The sequence below is a fragment of the Typopeltis vanoorti genome, chromosome 14, assembly GCF_054136105.1.
Source record: "Typopeltis vanoorti isolate ZY-2024b chromosome 14, IOZ_Tvanoo_1.0, whole genome shotgun sequence".
NCBI lineage: Eukaryota > Metazoa > Arthropoda > Arachnida > Uropygi > Thelyphonidae > Typopeltis > Typopeltis vanoorti.
Window position 1 is genome coordinate 115,585,421 of NC_143562.1, and position 21,990 is coordinate 115,607,410.

Consider the following 21,990-nt stretch of genomic DNA (forward strand, 5'->3'; position numbering starts at 1 on the left):
ATCACGTAGCAAAAAGGAAATGGAGTTCATACATCTGCTACGAGATAATTACTTGAAACAGCACGTAACTGAAGGGACACGTGGTGTGAGAGTGTTGGACCTGGTTATTGGTTCAGAGGTTATATGCATAAGTAAGGTGACCTCGTTACCTCCAGTTGGTGAAAGCGATCATGTGGTATTGACTTGGGAGGTTGCAAAATCTGTGGATTTTTCTATTAAGAAGGGGTATGTACGAAACTACAGGTTAGGCAATTATAACAAGCTTCGGAGTGAGCTTGCAGCCATCCCATGGCAGAACATATTGCAAGGGAAAGATGTTAGCAGTGCTTGGGATAAAATCAGCGGGTATCTGAGGAAAGCAATATCAGATTGTGTCCCCATGGTCAGGAGGTCAAACAAGGCAGGCATTAGATGGATGAGCAGTAGTATCAAGCTTGAACTACAAAAAAAGAAAATGTTATGGAGAATTTACAAGGAGAAGGGCGATCAGGACACCCATGAGCAGTACAAGGCTCAAGCTAGGAAGGTTACCAGCATAGTAAGAAAAGCTAAATCAGATTATGAGAAGACCTTAGCCAAAGAGATCAAGGGTAATCCCAAAGAGTTCTTCCGCTATGTGGCAAGTAAGAGGAAGAATGACTTCGGAAGGATAACCTTAGTGGGTGCTGATGGTATTGAGGTGACAAAATCAGATGTAATAGTCGAGTTACTGAGTGATCACTTCTCAAAAGTCTATCACCCAAGTGAGGATATCTCTATACCTATAGCAATACCTAATGTGAGAATTGAAGCTAAAGAATCAGAGGTATTAAATATATTGCGAAACTTAAATGCAAACACTGCGGTAGGCTTAGATGGAATATCAGCTCGGGTGTTGCGTGAATGTGCAAAGGAATTGTCAACCCCTCTTACCTGGATATTTAATTTAAGTTTGAACTCTGGTATGGTCCCTAGGGAGTGGAAGTTAGGCAAAGTGGTTCCTTTGCATAAGGGTGGCTCTAAAACTGCAGTATTGAATTACAGACCAATCACCATCTCAGGAGTAGTGGTAAAAGTATTGGAAAAGTTGGTTAAAGACAAAATTCAAGAATGGGTGGATCAGGATATGATACTCTATAGAGGCCAACATGGTTTTGTTAAAGGTAGATCCTGCCTTAGCAATCTATTAACTATCCATAATAGAATAACATCAGAGTTGGACAAAGGAACTGGCTACACAGTGGTACTTCTGGATTTTGCTAAGGCTTTTGACAGGATACCCCATAGAACACTGTTACGCAAATTGGAGCAGATGGGAATGGATATTAAATTGGTGATATGGATAGGAGAATGGCTCAGGGAGAGATACCATAAGGTGGTGTATGGAGGAGCCGAGTCCAGAATGAGGCAGGTGACCAGTGGTGTGCCTCAGGGCTCTGTGCTTGGGCCAATGTTGTTTAATTTGTATATAAATGATATAGGAAACGGCTTAAAGGGAGATATTCAGTTGTTTGCTGATGATGCAAAGTTGTGTAGTGCAATAAAAAATCAAGCTGATGTTGAAAGTTTGCAGGAGGATTTAAATAAGCTGGTAAAATGGACAAAAGAAAATGGATGTCAGTTCAATGTGGAAAAGTGTAAAGTCTTGCATTTTGGGATTAAAAGATTACCAGCTGTGTACTACATAGATGGAAAGGTACTCCAAGAGATTGATGAGGCTAGGGACTTAGGGGTATTGGTAGATAAGGAGATGAAGTTCAGAGGACACATTGCTAAGGTGTCCAAGATTGCACATAGGATTACTTGGTTGTTGAGGAACACACTGACATCCAGAGATAAAGAGGTTATTATTCCCCTTTATAAAGCATTGATACTTCCACATTTGGATTACTGTGCTCAGGTCTGGTCACCTGGATTCCTTGGAGATGAGGAGGCTGTGGAGAGGGTTCAGAGAAGAGTGACCAAGTTGGTGAGTGATATAAAAAATGCTCCCTACATTGATAGATTGAGAGCTTGTGGATTGCAGAGATTGGCTGATAGGCGAAGAAGAGGGGATATGATAGAAACATTCAAATTACTAAAAGGTTTTTATAGGATTGATGCAGGGGAAATGTTTCAGCTGTGTGATAGTGATGGAAGAACAAGAGGTCATCTCTGGAAATTAAAGAAGAGTGTGGTAAACAAAGGTGTCAGAACAAGGTTTTTTGCCTGGAGGGTGGTGAATGAGTGGAATTCATTGCCTGACTTTGTTGTGAGCTCTTCATCTGTAAATGAATTCAAGAAGAGATATGACAGATATTGTTTTGCTAGTTTGGGTCTCCCGCGATGAGTCTACTGACTCCATGGAGATACCCGTAATAATAATAATAATAATAATAATAATAATAATAATAATATCTAAAGGCTTTAAATGATAAAACTATAAGATCATTTACTGACATGTGTAACAAAATATACAAAACTGGACACCTTCCAAAAGATTTTAAGCACCTGACATTCCCACCAATACCTAAAAAATCTAAGACAATCAAATATGAAGAGTACAGAAAAATCAGTCTGATCAGTCAGCAAAAGTTATGTTATATATCATCCTAGAAAAGAAATAAACATAAAATCAAATTGGAAATTAATGAAACACAATCTGGTTTTTCAGGAAAATAAAGGAACTAGAGAAGGACTCTTCAACATTAGAACTATTATAGAAAGATATCTGGAGAAGCAGAAAGAAGTCTACTTATGTTTATTGACTACACAAAGGTCTTTAACAATATACAACATGAAGAACTAATAGAATGCATCAAAAAATTAGGAGCAGATGGTAAAGATACCACATTACTGATAAATCTATACTGGGAGCAAACTGCCTCAATAAAAATATCAGGAGAAATTTCAGAGGGATTCCCAGTAAAGACAAGACAAGCCTGTACTCTTTCTCCTATATTGTTTAACCTCTATACTGAAAATATAAACAACTTAAGATATGCAGACGATAGGGTACTGCTGGCTGAAAATAAAAAAGATCTTCAAAACCTACTAGAAGAGACACTGAAACTAAGTGAAAAATATGGACTTAATTTCAACTTAAAAAACAAAACCATGCTGGTAACAAGAGAAAAACGGAAAATACCCAATAAGATCAGAGGAAATACCTTAGATCAAGTAGAGAGTGTCATATTTGGGTCAACTAATTATAGAGAATGGAAAGTGTGATAAGGAAATATTAAGAAGAATAGAAATTGCCAGATCAACCTTCATTAGCATGAAAAACATTCTGACCTCAAGGGAAATTCACACAAAAACAAGAATTAGGCTATCCAAATGCTACGTATGGTCAAACACTGCTATATGGAGCAAAAACCTGGACAATATCAAAATATTGTGAAAATAAACTACAGCCTTTGAAATGTCGATCCTCAGAAGAATCCTTAGGGTACCACAGACTGCCAAAAAACTAATTTAGAGATAATAGAGATGATTGGAGAAGATAAGACTCTGTTGAAAACTATTACAAAAAGGAAAACCATCTACCTTGGTCACATACTAAGGCATGAATCCCTACAAAAAACACTTCTAGGAGGAATGATACAAGGAAAAAGAAGATGAAGACAAAGAATAGATTGGATGGGAAATATAAAGGACTAGACTTTTTTTGCCTTATGAAGAATGTACAAGAGAAACACAAAACCGTACATGGTGGAAGCTCATGGTAATCAACCTCCTGGAAGGAGATGACATCTGACACACACCATTTTCATGTATTCAGTTTTCTCTACCATGCTGAAGAAGAGTGCCATGGTTTCCATACTTTCAACCTTCACGTATATCAATAATCTTCTTATATTACCTTCAGATCCTAATTGACTGGTCTCTATGGGCAAAGACAACCTAGTCAACTTCAATGCTAATAAAACGCAGTCCTTTGCTGAATGGAAGAAATCTTACAGACAGGACAAAAAACTACTTGAATACTGAAAAGCCTGAGTGACACATTCAGATATCTTTAACATAAGGCAGTGGTTCCCAACCTTTTTCCACTTGTGTACCCCTTTTAAACTCATTTCTATAAATTGTATCCCTTGTTTTTAAAATAGTTGTTTTTTAAATACTGACATTCATTGTTCCATAACTAGCGTTTTGCATTTTGTTTACTTTACTTGTTTTTCTGCCATTACTGATTATTTATCATGTATCCCTAAACGGCCCAGCATGTACCCATGGGGGTAAGCATACCAATGGTTGAGAACCAATGACATAAGGGATAGATATATGATTGACTTCCAATTGAGAGAAAGAAAGAAGTACAAGGTCTCTAATTTTAGTTTAGAAATAAGACAAAAGAAGCATATTGGAGACATCAATAACAACAGTGAAGACAGCTCAGGTCTGGCATTCCATTTCTCTCACATTCACAACACAAGAGCTCCATGCCATACATAGAAGACAACTTCAATGCCTGCAACATCAAAGAGGATATGATGGTAATTCACTCACAACAGAAACCAAGGAATTTGTGTGACATTTGGAAGTCACTTATCAGATCTTTAAGCATATTGGACTTTAATTTTTCTGCAAACTATTGTGCATATCTGCTGAACAATGACTGACCATGTGCCAGCCTCCATGCTCCACGTTTGTTTTACTTGTATTTTTGTGCAACGGTTCTTACACATTAAGCGTAGGAACTGTTTTTAGTTACGTAATGATTCATATTTACCGCTTCTTGTATATTTGTGTGTTCATCCAAATCCAGATGAAACCACTAAGGCAAAACTAGTAGATTTTATTAAATAATTATTACAATCTATAAATCAATATTAATTATTTTTTTATTACAATGCCTGTATTTGTTTGTGGCTTTGTTGATGAACAACTTGCTGAAACAACTATTAGCCATGAAGATGGTATGATGTATTTTTGTTTATTCTATTACTTGACAAGGATGATGGTGAAACTCACTAGGAATGAACATAGTGGCTTCCCTTTTAGAAGATAGAAAAATGAAGTTCCCTATCTGGTTGAAGTCAGAAGATCAAAAAAAAGGACATATACAACGGCTATCATCGATTAAAGTAATATACAGAGTGGACAGAATTAATTTTTTGATAAATTCAGATGCAGAACATTTCACATAACAAAAGGTATCGATATATCTTTACCAAACTATATATATATATATATATCTCTGGTACAAATATATATAGATATTTCTCCAGCTGTGTTCAAAACTTATGCTTCAGAATAGCACCCATCCTGTATTGCCTAAATAAGCTGTAGTTCTCATATGACATCTACCAAATAACATGGAAACGAGCCTTCATCTAAAGTTGATAGATACAGTTGAGATCACCATGCTATAAATTTTAGAAATAATTTAAATCTGTTCTTGAGGATTGGGAGGGGGTGGGAAGTTAATGCACTATACTGGTAGACTGGTTATGTCATATTAACATGAAATTATATAAACTTGAGTATTATCATCCTGTCTCAAATACCTGTGACTAATTAGTCCAGAGAAACTTGTAACTTTTTTTTCTGCTTTTATTTTCCTTGTCTGATATAGAAGCTTTTTAAAGCATTGGATCTAGTGTTCAGAAAAGCAGATCGGAGTTAGGGATTTGTTGTTAGTTAGGATCAATGTTATTGGCTTTTCTTTCTTACTTGGTGCTAGAATGTGGCATCTCAGATTTTTTGCTGGTAAAACAAGTAAAGATTGGTGGCAGTCTCTATTTTTTGTGATCCTCAATTAACAGATGTTAGGTCCATGATCAATTGCACTATAGAGCTTAAATTTTCTGTCTTTTCTTTTGGTTATACCTTCCATTTGCAGTTTTTTTTTTTCCAGGATTTGCTCCATTTGACCATTTAATAGAGTGTTTACCTCTTTTCACAGTTCTTCATTTTTGCACTTGAGGGTTTTCCTAAATTTCTACTGCTACCATAAGTTTCAATTCTATGTTGTGCACTATTCCAAGCACTTCTACACTGTCATTATTGTACTGCGTGTAATGTTTGTACTTCTGGAATTTTTTTTGTTAATTTGTTCCATGTGGATATTAAGCACGTCTTTAACCATAAATTTGAATGAATCTAAGTTGTTAGTAAACATAAGATCAGGAAAGGACTTACCTTGCTATGTGTCACTGAATTTGCTTGGTGACTGTTTTTTGCTCTTCATTTTCTTATGGCATTGTGGACAGTGCCATTTGGTGTGGTTTGCATTCCACGTGGTTTCTGATATACCAGAGCAGTGGTAGTGTAGTTATCACCCACAACCAGAGCAGTGGGACCCATTCCTTTCATTGCATAATGGCTCATTATGCCTATTGTAGGACATCATGCTTAGTGACATTGGCTGTCTTGGTGATCTTTGGACTGTTTAGCAGTCAGCAGTATGATCATGTTCACATTGAAGCACTATGACATTATTTCACTAACCTAACCTTCTTCTTAAGCACAATTTCCACTTCCATTTCTTCATTTTAAAGTTTGTCTGCTGGAGTTTAACTCCAGTAGAGTATAACTCCACTAGAGTTTTCCTCTACTGGAAACTGCATTCCGGTCAGGTATCTTCATGTTTTATGTTATCACTACTCCTTCCTTTCCTTGATAATTTTTCCCCACACATAACATCCTATATTTTTAATATTTAGTAGAATCTCATCTGTAAGAATCTCTCTGTTTAGGTAGCACCAATTATGTCCAGTTCTCTTACAGATCTTCTGCAAGTACTTAGGTTGCCTTAAATGCGTCATCTTCACCAGTTGCGAGGAAACGCCAACTAGACCTCTATCTAGGTGGCATGTCTTTCATTGCCTGGTGAAACACCACTACCCTGCCTTTTGGAGGTGTGAAGTAGTTTCTGCCATGTTTCATCCCCAGAGTAGGGCCTTCAGTTTCTGTCCTCCTTTCTTCCCACATGCAGTTTAAGTGATGGTGGGCATACTCATTACACCATTATCATTTTCAATTAAGGAGTCAGGTTGGCTGCTAGATAGTTCATGGGACTGAACCCAATGGTAATGTATCTGATGGAGGCTTCCTGATCAGCTAGCGAATAATACTGCTGCTTACCCTTCCCGGTCATGCCTGGAGGGAGACTGGGTCAATGGCATGTGGGGGGGGGGGCACTGTTAAAGGCCACACTTGGACTGGAGTCAGGGCACTCGCTGAGTGTGAGTTTTAACTGCAGATACAAACAAAAAAAAAAAAAGTTTCCAATGTTTCCATGATCACTGTACCAACATTAGAGGCATTAATACAAAAATTAATGACATACATTCACCACTTAAAGACATCAAAACGTGATCTGTTTTTCCTAACAGAACCTCAGTTGGCATCCTTCACAGCCACAGTCCACCTCAACTATCCCAGCTACATCCTACACGATGCATTTTGCAAAAAAGCACAGAACATGTGCTTTTGTGAAATCTGATATCCCTGTCAAACACTGTCCAAGTCTTACAATGTCCACTTTTCGATCTGCTCTGGCTCAAGATTTCCTTACCTCACTTTACAGCCTTCATATGCTGCCTTTATTGCTCTCCTAATGCTGACAATCCTGCTGCTGTTGCTGCCCTTTTTGACTACCTATCACTAAAAACTGATTTCTTACAAACTAATTACCCAAATTGTGAGATTATCCTCCTTGGGGGACTGTAACATTCATAACATAAACTGGCTCCCCTACTCTAACTTCACAGATCAAGCTGGTAGGGAAGCTGAATCATTTGCCATCAGTCATGGCCAAACGCAAATAATTAATCTAATAACCAGAATACCAGACAATCCTCATCATTCTACCAACATTTCTTGACCTTTTCTTAAGCACTTTTCCATCCGAATATACTGTGGATGTTTGCTTTCCCGTAAGCAACTCTGACCACAATCTTATTCAAGTCTCCTTCTCTACAGTTCATCTCCTCCTCCCAGTCAATCTCAGCCTCATATCTTATGGCACTATAATTGTGCCAACTGAGATGATCTGGAGCCTCTGATTCCTCACCGGAATGAGCGCCTTCATTCCCCACTCCACTGCAAATCCCTGACCTGTATCTAAGCCCTGGGTCTCAAAAAAAAATGTGCCTCTGATGTCCATGATAAAAATGAAGCTTATGTTCAATGGCTTAAATTAAAAACTCCAGCATATCGTTCAGCTTACACAATAGCTAGAAACACATGTAAAAAAGTTATCAATGATTCCAAAGTAGACTTCATAAGAATGAAATGGAATTAAAATTGCTTCCTGTTCAACTGGCAGTCAAGTCTTCTGGTCCCTTGCTAAGGCTGTTGGGTGAAGTTTCTGCCCATCCATGTTACCACCTCTCTTGCATCCTGATGGCACTGTGGTAGCCTCACCTTGGGTGAGGCTACCACAGAGACCTCTTGGTATCAGTGTTTTCCTCCAACTCCTGCCTAGACAACGAAAGCAAATCACCTCGTGTACTTCCACAAACTGCCCACTGAATACCTCCTCTAAACTTTCACCAAAAGGACATCAGAAAAATTAATTCCTCATTAATATTGATACTAACAAGGCTCCTGGTCCAAATGGTATTCCTCTGGTTGTGTTCAAAACTTGTGCTTCAGAATTGATACCCATCCTGTATCATCTATATAAACTTTCATATTCTACTGGCATCTAGCCAACAGTATGGAAAGCAAGCGCACATCCAGCCTGTACCAAAAAAAAAAAAAAAAAAGCAGACAAAAGTCAACCATCTATCATTTCCATTGCTCTCATCTCAGTACTTTCAAAACTGATGGAGAAGGTTATCAACAACCAGCTTCTTCATTACTTAAAGACTCATGAGTTAATTAGCAATCACCAATAAGGATTCCACCATTCTCATTCTATAGCCAACCTCCTAGCCAATCACACCTACCTTTGGACCGAGGAAAGATTTGAAGAAACCCATGTTATTGCTGTCGATATTTCCAAGGCATCTGATTGTGTCTGGCACTTAAGCCTCCTGAACAAGCTGCCATCTTATAACTTTCTTTCTACACTCTGTGATTGGATAACCAGCTTCCTCACTGGTTGTTTATAGTGTGTCGTGGTGGATGGCTTCCTCTCATCAAATTTCCCCATAAATAGCGAAGTGCCTCAGGTTCTATGCTCTCACCCACATTCTTTCTCCTTTACATCAATGACCTCCTTTCTCTGACTTGAAATCTTATTCGCAGCTTTGCCAGTCATAGTACACTTCATTTCTCATTTTCATTCAATAAATTTTCTGCAGTACCCTAATATTAGATGCCTCGAGATCTTCCATAACTAGTGACTTAAACACTGACCTCCTCATCATCATCCTGAAATGGGGTGAAGACAACTTAGTAATCAATACCAAAAAAAACTCAAGCCTGCCACAAGAAAATCCTACCTCATTCCCTTTCATTTCTGATAATGTCCTTGGGTTGACTGTCATATCCAGTTTATCCTGGCACAAACCCATTACTCACATAGCCTCCTAAGCCTCTAAAAAGCTTGATGTTCTTTTCCATTCTAAACATTACTTCTCTTCCTCTCAATCCTAACACTCTATAAGTCTCAGATCCATCCAACTTTGGAATACTGTTCCCACATTTTGGGTGGAGGACCCAAGATTCTCTAAGAATTCTTGGAGATATTCAGAAGAGGGCAATCCACTTATTAGACAGCCCTTCTCTCACAGACTCCCTTCAGTCACTTTATCATAGGCACTCTGTTTCAACGTTGTGCCCTTTCTATAGTTACTTTCATGGGCATTGCTCCTCTGAATTGGCTGCTACCATTCCTCCACTTTCTTTTAACCATGGAAGAATTAGAGTGGCCACTAGCCATCACCCATACACTGTCCAGCTTCAAACAAACCGAACTAACTTCTCATCAACTTCCTTCATTCCAACCAGGAACAGTGGTTCCTAACCTGGGTGGTAGCGCATAGCACCATCTGGGGGTGCTGTGAACGCTGAGGGAGGTGGTAAGCATTATACTACTAATACAGGGTGTCCCAAAATTCACGCAAGATTTAAATTAGCACCATTTGTGTGGTAAAGTGTTGCCAACGAGAAAAAAAAGACAGCGTAACAGCTGACAGTTCAGGGTTATTAAAAATGACCACACACACAGCGAAGAGAGTTCATTGAATGGATTATGGAACAACAACAAGTGGATGCTTATTTTTCGAACAAAATCATCTTCATCATCTTCAGCAATGAGGCTCATTTTCATCTTGATGGCTTCGTTAATCGACAAAATTGTCGCATTTGGGGTTCAGAAAATCCACAAGTGATTGTTGAGAAACAAATGCTTCCACAACGTGTCACTGTTTGGTGCGGATTTTGGGCTGGAGGCATCATCGGTCCATTCTTCTTCGAAAATGCGGTTAGTAAGGCAATAACAGTTAATGGGGCTCGCTATCGCGACATGATCAGTTTTTTGTGCCTAAATTGCAAGATATGGATGTGGACGACATGTGGTTTCAACAAGACGGTGCCACATGCCATACAGCCCGAGAAATAATTCAATTACTGCATGAGAAATTACCGTCGTGTAATTTCCCGTTTTGGCGATCAGAATTGGCCGCCCAGATCATGTGACTTAATGCCGTTGGACTTTTTTTCTTTGGGGTTTTTTGAAGGCTAAGGTTTATGCCAACAAGCCCACGACCACCCACGCCTTGAAGGCAGAAATTGAGCACTGTATCAACGAAATTCAGCCACATTTATGCAAAACGGTCATGGAAAATTTCGACAAAAGAGTGCGTATGTGCCAGCAAAGCCGTGGAGGCCATTTACCCGATATGCTATTCCATGCATAACCCTATACTGTATACTTTATGAATCAATAAGAAATTACAATTTTTAATTAAAAACCTGTGTTTTCTATCAAAATTACTTCTTGCGTGAATTTTGGGACACCCTGTATAATAAAAGCAAAAATTTCTGAATTTAATCTAGCATCACTATTTATATTGCATGTTTGGCAACAATTTTCAGAATATTCTATGTCTAGCGATAATGTTCAAATTTATTCACTACTTATTTTTTAGAAATTTTACATTGGAAGTTAAGCAATTGGGCTATTTTTTGGTCTGAATTTTCTACATTCAAAATAATTAATTTGTGCTATTTGTAGCAGAATCCATGACTTTTATAAGCTTTATTTGCTACTTTTCCTAATGCCTATCTGACAACCCTGGTTTGCAGTTTACATCTAGTATTGTGTGGTGCATTTCGTTGTTATTGTGTAGCAATGTAGCCCATTAAAATGAGTGAAAAAAAGAGTGTCGTCAATATTCCAGTGAATATTTAAAATATGGAGTTATTCCATCTATAAATAATGAGCAGTTACCAATGTGCTTAATATGTGAAAAAACTTTCTCAAACAAAGCCTTCAAGATTGATTGAGCATTTATGAATGAAGCATCCAAATAAAGCAAAAAAGGATGTGGAGTACTTTTGCAAATTAAAGATTAAATTTAAAAATCATCCTGGACTTAAAAGGTTAGTTGTAGACTTAAAAGGTTAATAATGTTATGCCTTACAAACTTTAAAAATTAATTGCCAAATGTGGAAAGCCATATACTATTGGCAAAACTCATCTTACCGGCTATAAATGAAGTTTTAGATACGATGATTCGCCCAGGTAAAAGTAATATGATGTCATCAGTTCCTCTCAGCAGTAGTTCAGTATCAACAAGAATTGATGAAATGGCAAAGGACATTGAAAAAAAAAAAAAAAAAAAACTTTGTGATGATTTAAAAACCATAGAATTTTCTGTTCAACTTGGAGAGACAACTTTACGTGACAGTGAAACTTTGTTAATGGTCTATGTGCATTATATAAATACTAATGAAAAAATTATTGAAGAGTTTCTATTTGCTGAACAACTGCAAACTGACACAAAAGATTCTACAATTTGTAAGGTTGTTAGACTTTTTAATGCTAAAAACATTCCTCCCACAAATATTATTGCATGTGCAACTGATGGAGCACCAGCTATGATTGCTCATCATGGATTTATAGCACATTTAAAAGAAGCAGTTCCAAACATCTTTACAATTCACTGCATTCTTCATAGATAGCACTTAGCTGTAGACTAAGATGTTTTGACAAAGACTAAAGACTTTGGTTGATGTTATAAAAGCAGTGAATAAAATAAAAGCCCAGTCATTGATTACCCATATTTTTTCATGAACTTTGCCATGAAAACGAGGAAGAATTTCAATGTCTTTTGCTTCACACTGAAGTTAGATGGCACTCAAATGGAAACTTTCTGCCACGCTTTAATGATCTCTACAATACTGTTTTGGAATGTCTTAATTCATGTGATGAGAACAAATGTAGTTCTAAAAAAGGAAAACTTGACATTGCATATCTTTCCGAGATTTTCACCAAATTAAATGAGGGTTAACATCAAATTGCAGGGAAGCAACATGAATCTTAATTAAAGCAAAGGGAATGATAAATGCTTTTATCAGCAAATTAATATTCTACAAGCAGAGCATTGCAAGATGAGATTTCTGCAGTTCCCAAGTCTACATATAATAGATGATTTAATATTATATACAGATTTGGATTGTTAATGTTCCCATCTTCTGACACCAAAAGAAGAATTGATGACCAGATTCAAAGACTTTGATGAGCTTAAAATATCCGAATGGGTCATATATCCATTTCTTTCTGATGCAACCTCTGTTCATCCAAATTTGTGTGAAGAATTTATTGAATGAAGAAATGATTTTGAAGCTCAAGTACAATTTCAACAGCATGGGTATGAAAGTTTCTGGCCAAATATGCAATGCAAGAGAAAGTGGCCGGCCATGTATGGAGAAGACCAGTAGACCACCCAATTCAGAGAGTCACAACAATGGAAATGAAGGGTAAGAGAAGAAATGGAAGTCCAAGGAAAGGATGGTGGGAAAACATCAAAAAGGATATGGAAGAAGTTGGAGTGGAAAGGAGGGATGCCCAAGATAGAAATAAGTGGAAGAAAATTGTCCAAGCAGCAGACCACAGGACTGTCTGGAACTAAAATGCCATACTTACCAATAGGCTGAGACTTTTCAGGTGTGTGTTACACTAAGATGGGTTCTCCAGAACAGGATTTGCTCAAGTCAGAGTCAGTTGCATTTCTTTGCATGCTACAATGAATACGGCACTCAGTTCCTTTGTGAATGCATGAAATTAACACAACACATTTTCTTAAAGAAAACTACCAAACTGCCTATTGAAATACTAGCTAATCTTATATTAAGTCATTAATACTACTTACATTGAGTCATCATCATTCATAAGAAAATTTGCTAAATTTCATTTCAAGAAATACTACAATTCATGAATATTTTCACATCTCAGGTAGCATGAGACATAGTTGACAGTTATATTTTAATATTTCTTTTGACTTGAAATTTAGAAGGTCATGTACATATATTATTTGTTTTAAGTGTTTCCTCTTTCTTTTTATTATAAGACAAATAGTTCGTTAATACCACAAATTCGTATCTGGGATATTATAATGATAAATTAAGAGATAGAGTGAGAGACAAAGGAAATTCAAAAATAATATATTTATTTACAAATAATATTAGTGTAGATTTTTCTGTATTACCTTAAATGGTATGTGTAAGATGTTTATGTTTTGCAAGTGCTATATACAATTTTGCATTTTAAATATCTAAACAGAATAAGGGCCACACACTTAAAAAACATAAACCTTACATAAGATTCCTTCTCTTCAAAATCACAGGATTTTGTGAGAATACACAAACTTTAAGTTCATAACAGTTTCTTCAGCTCTCAATAATGCTATAAAATATAAATTTCTTAACTCATACCTGTTTCTCCTCTAAAACAAAATAAAATAATTTTTGCATAATCTTTATTAAAAAAATAACGTATTTCCTTCATACCTTCTTTTCAGTTCAGTTCCTTTCCTATTTCTTTGGAATATGAAGATAATTTTAAAGTTCCCAGTTTCCTTGTGGAAGCTGCATCATTTTCTTTAAATACAAAAAAAATTCATCTCTTATGGGTTTATAGCACTTATCTGGGATATGTTTGCTGCATACCATATCAAAAAGGAACTGCCTGCTGCTTCAAGAGAAACTATATAATCACTTTCATCTATCACAACTTTTCTTCATATTAAGAAAATTTATCTGTTAATTTTCTTTCCCTCGTAACACTCTTATTCACCTTTTCGGCTTAAGAAATTCCTTAAAACTCTATTTCTCCTCGAAAATTTCCAACTCCTCTTGAACATCATCTCTTCCTTTCTGTTTTAATGAATGCAACAGTTGTTCTATTTCTCTCTCACACTAATTCAACTTCCTCTTCGAAAATAGAATGTTCACGCAAGTGCACTGCTACCTGACATGGTAAGCAACATGGCGCTGAGATGAAGGGTACTTGTAAGACAGCAGTTCTTCAATACTGTGAAAACATCATTGGAAATTTCAATAATTTCTTTTCTCAAGTTTATGTTACAGAAATAAAAAATTACACTAGAGGAGAGTCCTTTTTACAAATAAAAATATCACAATCAAATAGTCTGACAGGCTGTAAAAATTGCAAATGTTCATATAAGAAAGCATTTGCAATTATAAGAAATAATGCATTTGTTTTTATACATTTTGGAAATGTGTAACTACATGATAAATAATAAGACTAAAAGTTATCCTTTCCCTTTTATTTAATTGTTTTATCAAATTCAGCTGTCGCTAAAAATTAACATGATAGTTGGATACCACTAAATAGCAGATATCTTGCATATCTATCTGTCTATGAATTAAACAACACCAAAACAATAAATAATAAGATAACTCACTAATATTTTGTTGTATTTTAAACAGGATCATCAGAGCACATACTATTGCCACAATACAGAAACAACATCAAGTGTAGTCCTTTTCTTTAGTGTTATACAGTGATCAGCATTCGTTTTAGACAAATTATGGACTCTACAACCGTGTTATAAATAATAATAAATTTAGTTTAATCCTTTATCCAAGTGTGTGCAAACGAAGTTTGCGCCTGAAAGTATCTTCAGGACTGGGGTAAAGTGGTACAACACCGGGCGACTCCTTGCAAAGGTGGAGCAAGCTACCAACACTCCTACCTCAGTATCTCCCATAATGCAAAACACATCTCCTTGTGGAATTGTATAATGTTATGCATTAAGGGAAGGGCCACTACTCAGACTAGTTTCGACTAGTTCACCTTTGCAAGGAGTCGCCCGGTGTTGTACCACTTTACCCCAGTCCTGAAGATACTTTCAGGCGCAAACTTCGTTTGCACACACTTGGATGTGGACGACATCCAAGTGTGTGCAAAAAAAAGGATTAAACTAAATTTATTATAGTCTGACCAAGTGAAAAATAAACTTTCAACAGTTATAATAATAATTTTTAATTTCCCAATGTTTCGACTTTAATATTAAGGTCATCATCTAGAGCAGGGGTCTCCAAACTACGGCCTGCGATATGATTTTATCTGGCCTGCCAATTGGACTAATTTTTCAATAAGAATCTGCAAAAAAAAAAAAAAAAAAAACAAGGGTTTTGATAGATTCCAAATGCATTAATTAAAATTGTGTTCAAAATATATTCCTGAATAGCAAAAAGTAACCGTAATCCAAGTTACGGTCTTTCTGACTATAAAAGGTCAGTGTTAAAACAGACTAACGAAGAAAAAATTTGAATTTTACAAAATTTTACAAGCAAATTTGAAGAAATTTACTTGTAAATTTATCTCTATTTTTGGACAACGCATCTTTGAGAACAAACTTTTTCCCAAATGAAATATATCAAGTCAAAATACAGGGCAAATTTATCTGATGAACATTTGAAATCGCTACTTGTAATTAGCACTTCAAAATTTGAACCTGAGTTTAATAAGATTTTAAAAACACAAACACAGTTACATCATTCACATTAATGGTTTTATTATAATTTGTGATAAAAATATGAGAATTTGCTGATAATGTTTGTTGTCATTAATATACGATAATTTAATCTCACATACTCCGTAATCAGCTTTTATCTGCTTTCAATAAAACTCATATATCTAGTTCTAGAGGGTTTTTTTTTTTACTACGGCCCGCTGAACAGTGCTGAAGTAGCCAATGTGGCCCTCACAGCGAAAAGTTTGGAGACCACTGATTTAGAGTATACATATATGTAGAGAGAGAGAGACAAGCTAAATTACATTTCACACAGTATGCTAAAGAGACAACGATCTGATCAATGGTTATTCTACTGGCCTGACCTCTAGTGAAAATAAAATAAATTAAAATAAGCAAATGAAATAAAATAAAATAACTACATCAAAGCTATATTCTATTTAAGAAAACATCAGAGAAACATTCTTTCATATAGAGTTTTATACAGTAAAAATGATGTCCTAATTTAACATGACAATTGTTATATTAGATTTAAGATCCTGGATTAGCTAAGGTCCTATTTATAATTAACTTAGGGAGATAGGTCAAGTGGTTAGAATATGTGCCTTCCATATTCTTGGGATTTTTAAACTCTCCTTATTGTTAAGATTAGGGTAGTTCACAAGAATCTCACAGGACTCCTTAAATTTATGTTCATACCATGTTTTGGTGTGATGTAAACAACAGGTGCATTTCCAGTCAATTCTATGTAAGTGGGCATGATCAGAAAGACCAGCTTGACCATAGTTATTACATTTAATGTGTTTATATTTCTTTCTTCTGATAGGAATTGTGCATCCTGTTTCCCCTATATAGGGAAAAATTACAGGTGCAATGAATATGGCATACTCCAGGATGGGCCAGCAGAGGGAGTGGATCCTTGGATGAGTTGAGTAAGTTCTTTAATTTTGCAGGAGATTTAAAAGTGGCTTTAAGGTTGTATTTTGTAGTATTCTGTTTATTTTATCTGATGTCCCTTTAATTTATGGAATGGTTACAGTCTTATTGTAGTCTAGTTTATTTTTGTTTTTAAGTGGGGTCTTGTACAGAATTTTGTTGATAGTATTTTGGCTGTAATAATTTTTTAGGAAGATATTGCTGATAGCTTTTAATTAATCTTTAAGTGCTTGTTCATTAGAGCAAATCTTCAAAGCCCTTTTAACAAGTTAATGACAATTTGATTTGTTTTTACATATTTTGGAAATGTTTAACTACATGATAAATAATAAGACCAAAAGTTATCCTTTCCTTTTTATTTAATTGTTTTATCAAATTCTAAAAATCATCACTAAAAATTTTGTGTTGGGCCAGTATATATTGGCCAGTATGTGTTGGTTTCTGGTAAACAGTGAGGAAAAACTGCTAGAAGAAAGACGTGTGACAAGTGTATCCAGGAATGGAAGTGTGTTCTGCTTTTCAATCTCAATTGTGAATTGTATGCGTTTGTGTTGTTTATTATTATTATTTATAACATGGCTGTAGAGTCCATAATTTGTCTAAAATGAACACCAAGTGTAGGATACAATTCAAATTATAAAAGATTATGTTCTACTTTGCTACCATCTAATGCTGGATAAAGAGAAATTGGATAAATAGACAAGAAGATTTCTTAATATCTGCCTCAGAGAGCAAATTAGGTTCATCAGCTATCAACATGACAAGTCAGGATTGTCAGAATCCTTCACACAAGATTAAAACTAGCATAGGATACAGTCATTACAAGTTGGAGAGACTATTTCTAGAGTCAGCAATGGCAAATGAACACTTTCCTAACCTCAACAAGCACAATTGCATTAAGCTGCATAAAATTTGGGAGTCATTCCAAATTCCACTCCAACCAAACAACTGTAAAAACTTCAATTCATCCAATGTTAATGGACATCAAGTTAAGTCATTTATCTGCTACAAACTAAATTTTCCTATACTTATTGCTTGGATAATGTGGTCTGATTATACTGATTTAAAATCTAGCGAAGTATTAGCCACTTATTAAATATTCTAATATTTATTGTCTTGGTGTTATTTATAATATTATGAAAACATAGGTGAATAACTTCCAACACCTAAGCATGCCCACCAAACACACTTCACATTAAAAAAAAAATAATTAACTTCTCACCTAATGTCATCTTCTTTTAGTGAATACTGTTTTATTAGTACATCCCTACTGTAACTAACATCAGGACATTTCAACATAACTTTTGTCAAAAAATTCTCTGAAAAATAAAGTGTTTTATGAACATTATTATTTTAAAATTATTTATTTATCATGTTTAAACTTAACATTGGCATATTTCATTAAAAAAAAAACATAATATTTAGCACATTACAATTAGCATCTTTCACATTTAATTCAAATTTTCTTTTCTGATTATTACACCAGAGACTCACTGTGAACTTTAAAAAAAATCCTTAAGAATTTTACTTGAGTATAAAGAGCTAATAAGCTTCATTTCGGCAATGAAAAACATTACTTAAATTAAGGGGATATTAAATCCCACATAGTTTTAAAACCGAATAAGAAACTCAAAGATTGGAATCAGAGAGTTTCTTGCCGAATATAGTAAACTATAAAGTATCAGCGATCACTTAGCGTGAGCTAATGCAAGTGACCCTAGTACATAGTACAATACCGGACGACTCGTTGCAAAGGTGGGGAAAGTTCAGATCGTTATTCTTAGGTATTTTCCATAATGTAAAAACACATTTCCTAGGAAATGTATGCTGTTTTGCATTATGGAGGGAGGTCACTACCCAGACCGGTTTCAGCCTTTTTTGAGGCTTCATCAATGAGTAGCTTGGAAACTCGTATTCAGAGTATATAAGTTCTTTTCGCTATACGCTTTGGTATTAGGTCTAGCTACTCACTGATGAAGCCTCAAAAAAGGCGGAAACCAGTCTGGGTAGTGACCTCCCTCTATAATGTAATAACAGCATACATTTCCTAGGAAATGTGTTTTTACATTATGGAAAATACCTAAGAATAGCGATCTGAACTTTCCCCACCTTTGCAACGAGTCGTCCGGTATTGTACTATGTACTAGGGTCACTTGCATTAGCTCACGCTAAGTGATCACCGATACTTTATAGTTTACTATATTCGGCAAGAAACTCTGATTCCAATCTTTGAGTTTCTTATTCGGTTTTAAAACTATGAGGGATTTAATATCCCCTTAATTTACGTAATCCTTAAGAATGTTATTTTTTACTACCTTTCACTCATTCCATATCCTACCCCAAAAACATTCTTGTGATAAACTCTAACATACTCAGACTCAAACTAAGAAATGTCACATGAACTTCTATTCCTACCAGTACCCCAACCAATCAATCTGAGCATATTAAAGAAATTTCATCAAAATTAGTAGTCAATTGTATTTTAGATCATGAATGCAAATAATGAGAAGTTCAAAAATTCATTAAAAGAATGTCACAACCTCAAATATAACAAGGATGGTCTGAAAAGTTCTCAGCCTCAACCATAGATGGCAACACTATCAGCAAGATTTTTTCTTCTAAGTTGGTACATCTGTCATAAGCATCCATGTGAAATTGCGAGTCATTCTATCAAGTAGTTTGTTTTATACAGCCTAATGCCTGAAGCAAAAGCATTGTCTATATCCCTTGAAATGGATAAAATTGAGTATCGTGCAGTTATAAAATTCTTTGTAAACGAAGGTTTAATGCCAAAAGAAATTCATTCGAAGTACATAAAAGTTTATTGGCACTCTTCTCCTTCGTTTGCAACAATTAAGAAATGGGCTGCCAAGTTTAAATGTGGCCATACCAGCCTTGAAGATGATTCATGTGAAGGATGTCCAAAAAGTCTAACAACACCAGAAATCATTTATCAACTGTATGATATGGTATTGGATGACTGGTGAGTCAAAGTGCGTGAAATTGCTGAGACTGTAGGCATTTCAAAAGAATGTGTAGGATATATTTTGCATGAAGAATTGCAAATGAAAAAGCTTTGCGCAAGATGGGTGCTGCGCTTGCTCACAACGGATCAAAAACGCACTCGCATGAAAATCTCTGAACAGAGATTTTCATGCTTGGAGCGTTTCAACAAGAATAAAATTGATTTTGTGCATCGATTTATTACTATGGATGAGACTTGGATTCGCCATTACACACTAGAATCCAAATAGCGGTCAAAACAGTGAACAATGAACAGAAGTCAGTTGTTCAGCACCAAAGAAGACAAAGTCGGTTCCATCAGCAGGAAAGATCATGGCATCGGTGTTTTGGAATGCTAAAGGCATTTTGTTTATTAATTATCTTGAAAAGGGTAAAACAATAACCTGGGAATATTATTCTGATCTTTTAACCAGACTAGATGAAAAAATTCATGAGAAAAGGCCCAGTTTGCAGAAGAAAAAAAAATCATCTTTCATCAGAAAAATGAACTTGCCCACAAATGTGTTTTGGCAATAGGAAAATTAAGGTAGATCTGCACTTTGAATTGTTGGAACATCCACTGTATTCACCAGATTTGGCTCCCTCTGACTTCTATCTCTTCTCAAAACTAAAACTCTTCCTCTCTGGTAAGCATTTTTCTTCGAATCAAGAGGTAATTGCAGCTTAGAGGGGTATTTTGCAGATCTTACTGAGAACCACTACAGGAATGGGATAATGGCGCTGTAGCATCGCTGGAATAAATGTATTTAGTCGTAAGGGAGATTATGTTGAAAAATAAACAATTTTGAAATTATAAATTTGTTTTTCATTATTAGACAGAGAACTTTTCAGACCACCCTCGACCACCACTAATCCCACCAAAAGTTTATATTCAATAATTGTTGAATGCTATCTGCTTTGACTACATATCTAATATGAGATATGCATATATAGACCACAATGCACAATACCACAAGAATGAAATATAAGTAGCAATTGTAGCAAAATAAATACAGCTACTGATATTTTGAAAGTCATCCACTGGGCAAAAAACACTTATCAGAGAACACAAATTACTATCAACTTTTGCCTAAAATGCTACACACTATCACAATTTATGCCTAAAAGGGAACTAAAAACATTCTCTGTGGATAACCAAATAGACTGCATGATTGTATGGCTAGGATAAAACTAAGAAGTCTAAAATTGCTGATGTCACTGATGTTTTGGCTACCACTATGTGGAGTACACTGAACTTCAGTGAAGCCTGTCAACAGAAGCAATCCACTGCCTTTACATTCATCTTCATGGGGTTCACTGATAGTCCAAGACATTCTATAGCCAACAAGCACTGATCAGGCTAGGTGAAACAATCTAGGAGTGAACTACATAGGTACATGGGTTTCGCTGCCAAGTGTAACACCACCATTTCGCATAAAGGAAGCTTGAAGTGGCCAAAAATCCTTATTCTTATTATCTGACCTACATGGAGTGAGAGACTCATCATGGGAGGCACACACTATCACACACAAAAGTGCATCGCCTTAAACTGATTCAATGCATCTATATTCACAACACACACTCAGGCAATGGTTTCCACTCACCAACCACTCTCCATGCAAAGAAACATCTCCTCACTCCTTTGCATACGTATTCCTTAAACAGTTCCCAGAGATGGATTCTTGTTCTATCTCTTTCTCCTATTCTATGAAAAATTTGTTCTATGTTAACCTTGTAACAACCCATGACCAACTTGTGTCTCAATCATATCCCTCTTCCTCCTTTACAACTTAAAAGCTTTTGCAAAATACAAGTATATCACTGTATATGCATCTCTCTTTAGTAAACCCATGTTGACAATCACAGAGAATACTGCTGTTATTGACCTATTTATGTATCCCAGTTTTCACTAATCTCTCCATTGGCCTTGATTTGTAGCCACAGTCTCATCACCACCACCTTTATGCAGTGGAACAATTTTACCTTCTTTCCACTCTCTTGGAACCTGTGCTGTTGTAAGACTTATTAAAAGAGGCATGCCAATGCAGCAGCATTCGCATGCCTCTCATTTGAGTTTCTCATGATTTCACCATAATGAAGATGAAACAACCTTATAAATGGGTGGCTGAATACCTCAACTATATCTTCTGCAGTAGCTACTATTCTATCATTCTAATCCATTAACATC

The 21,990-nt window shown here is 35.8% G+C and overlaps 1 protein-coding gene across 1 annotated transcript in view; it reads right to left on the bottom strand.

Moving 5' to 3' along the window:
• Positions 1 to 21,990, bottom strand: part of LOC150099851 (winged helix repair factor 1-like) — a 182,496-nt gene that overhangs the window by 50,738 nt on the left and 109,768 nt on the right. The window contains exon 5 of the mRNA XM_090403997.1: positions 18,022 to 18,118. Coding sequence (XP_090260123.1) covers positions 18,022 to 18,118 — 97 coding nt within the window. The remainder of the gene's footprint in view (positions 1 to 18,021; positions 18,119 to 21,990) is intronic.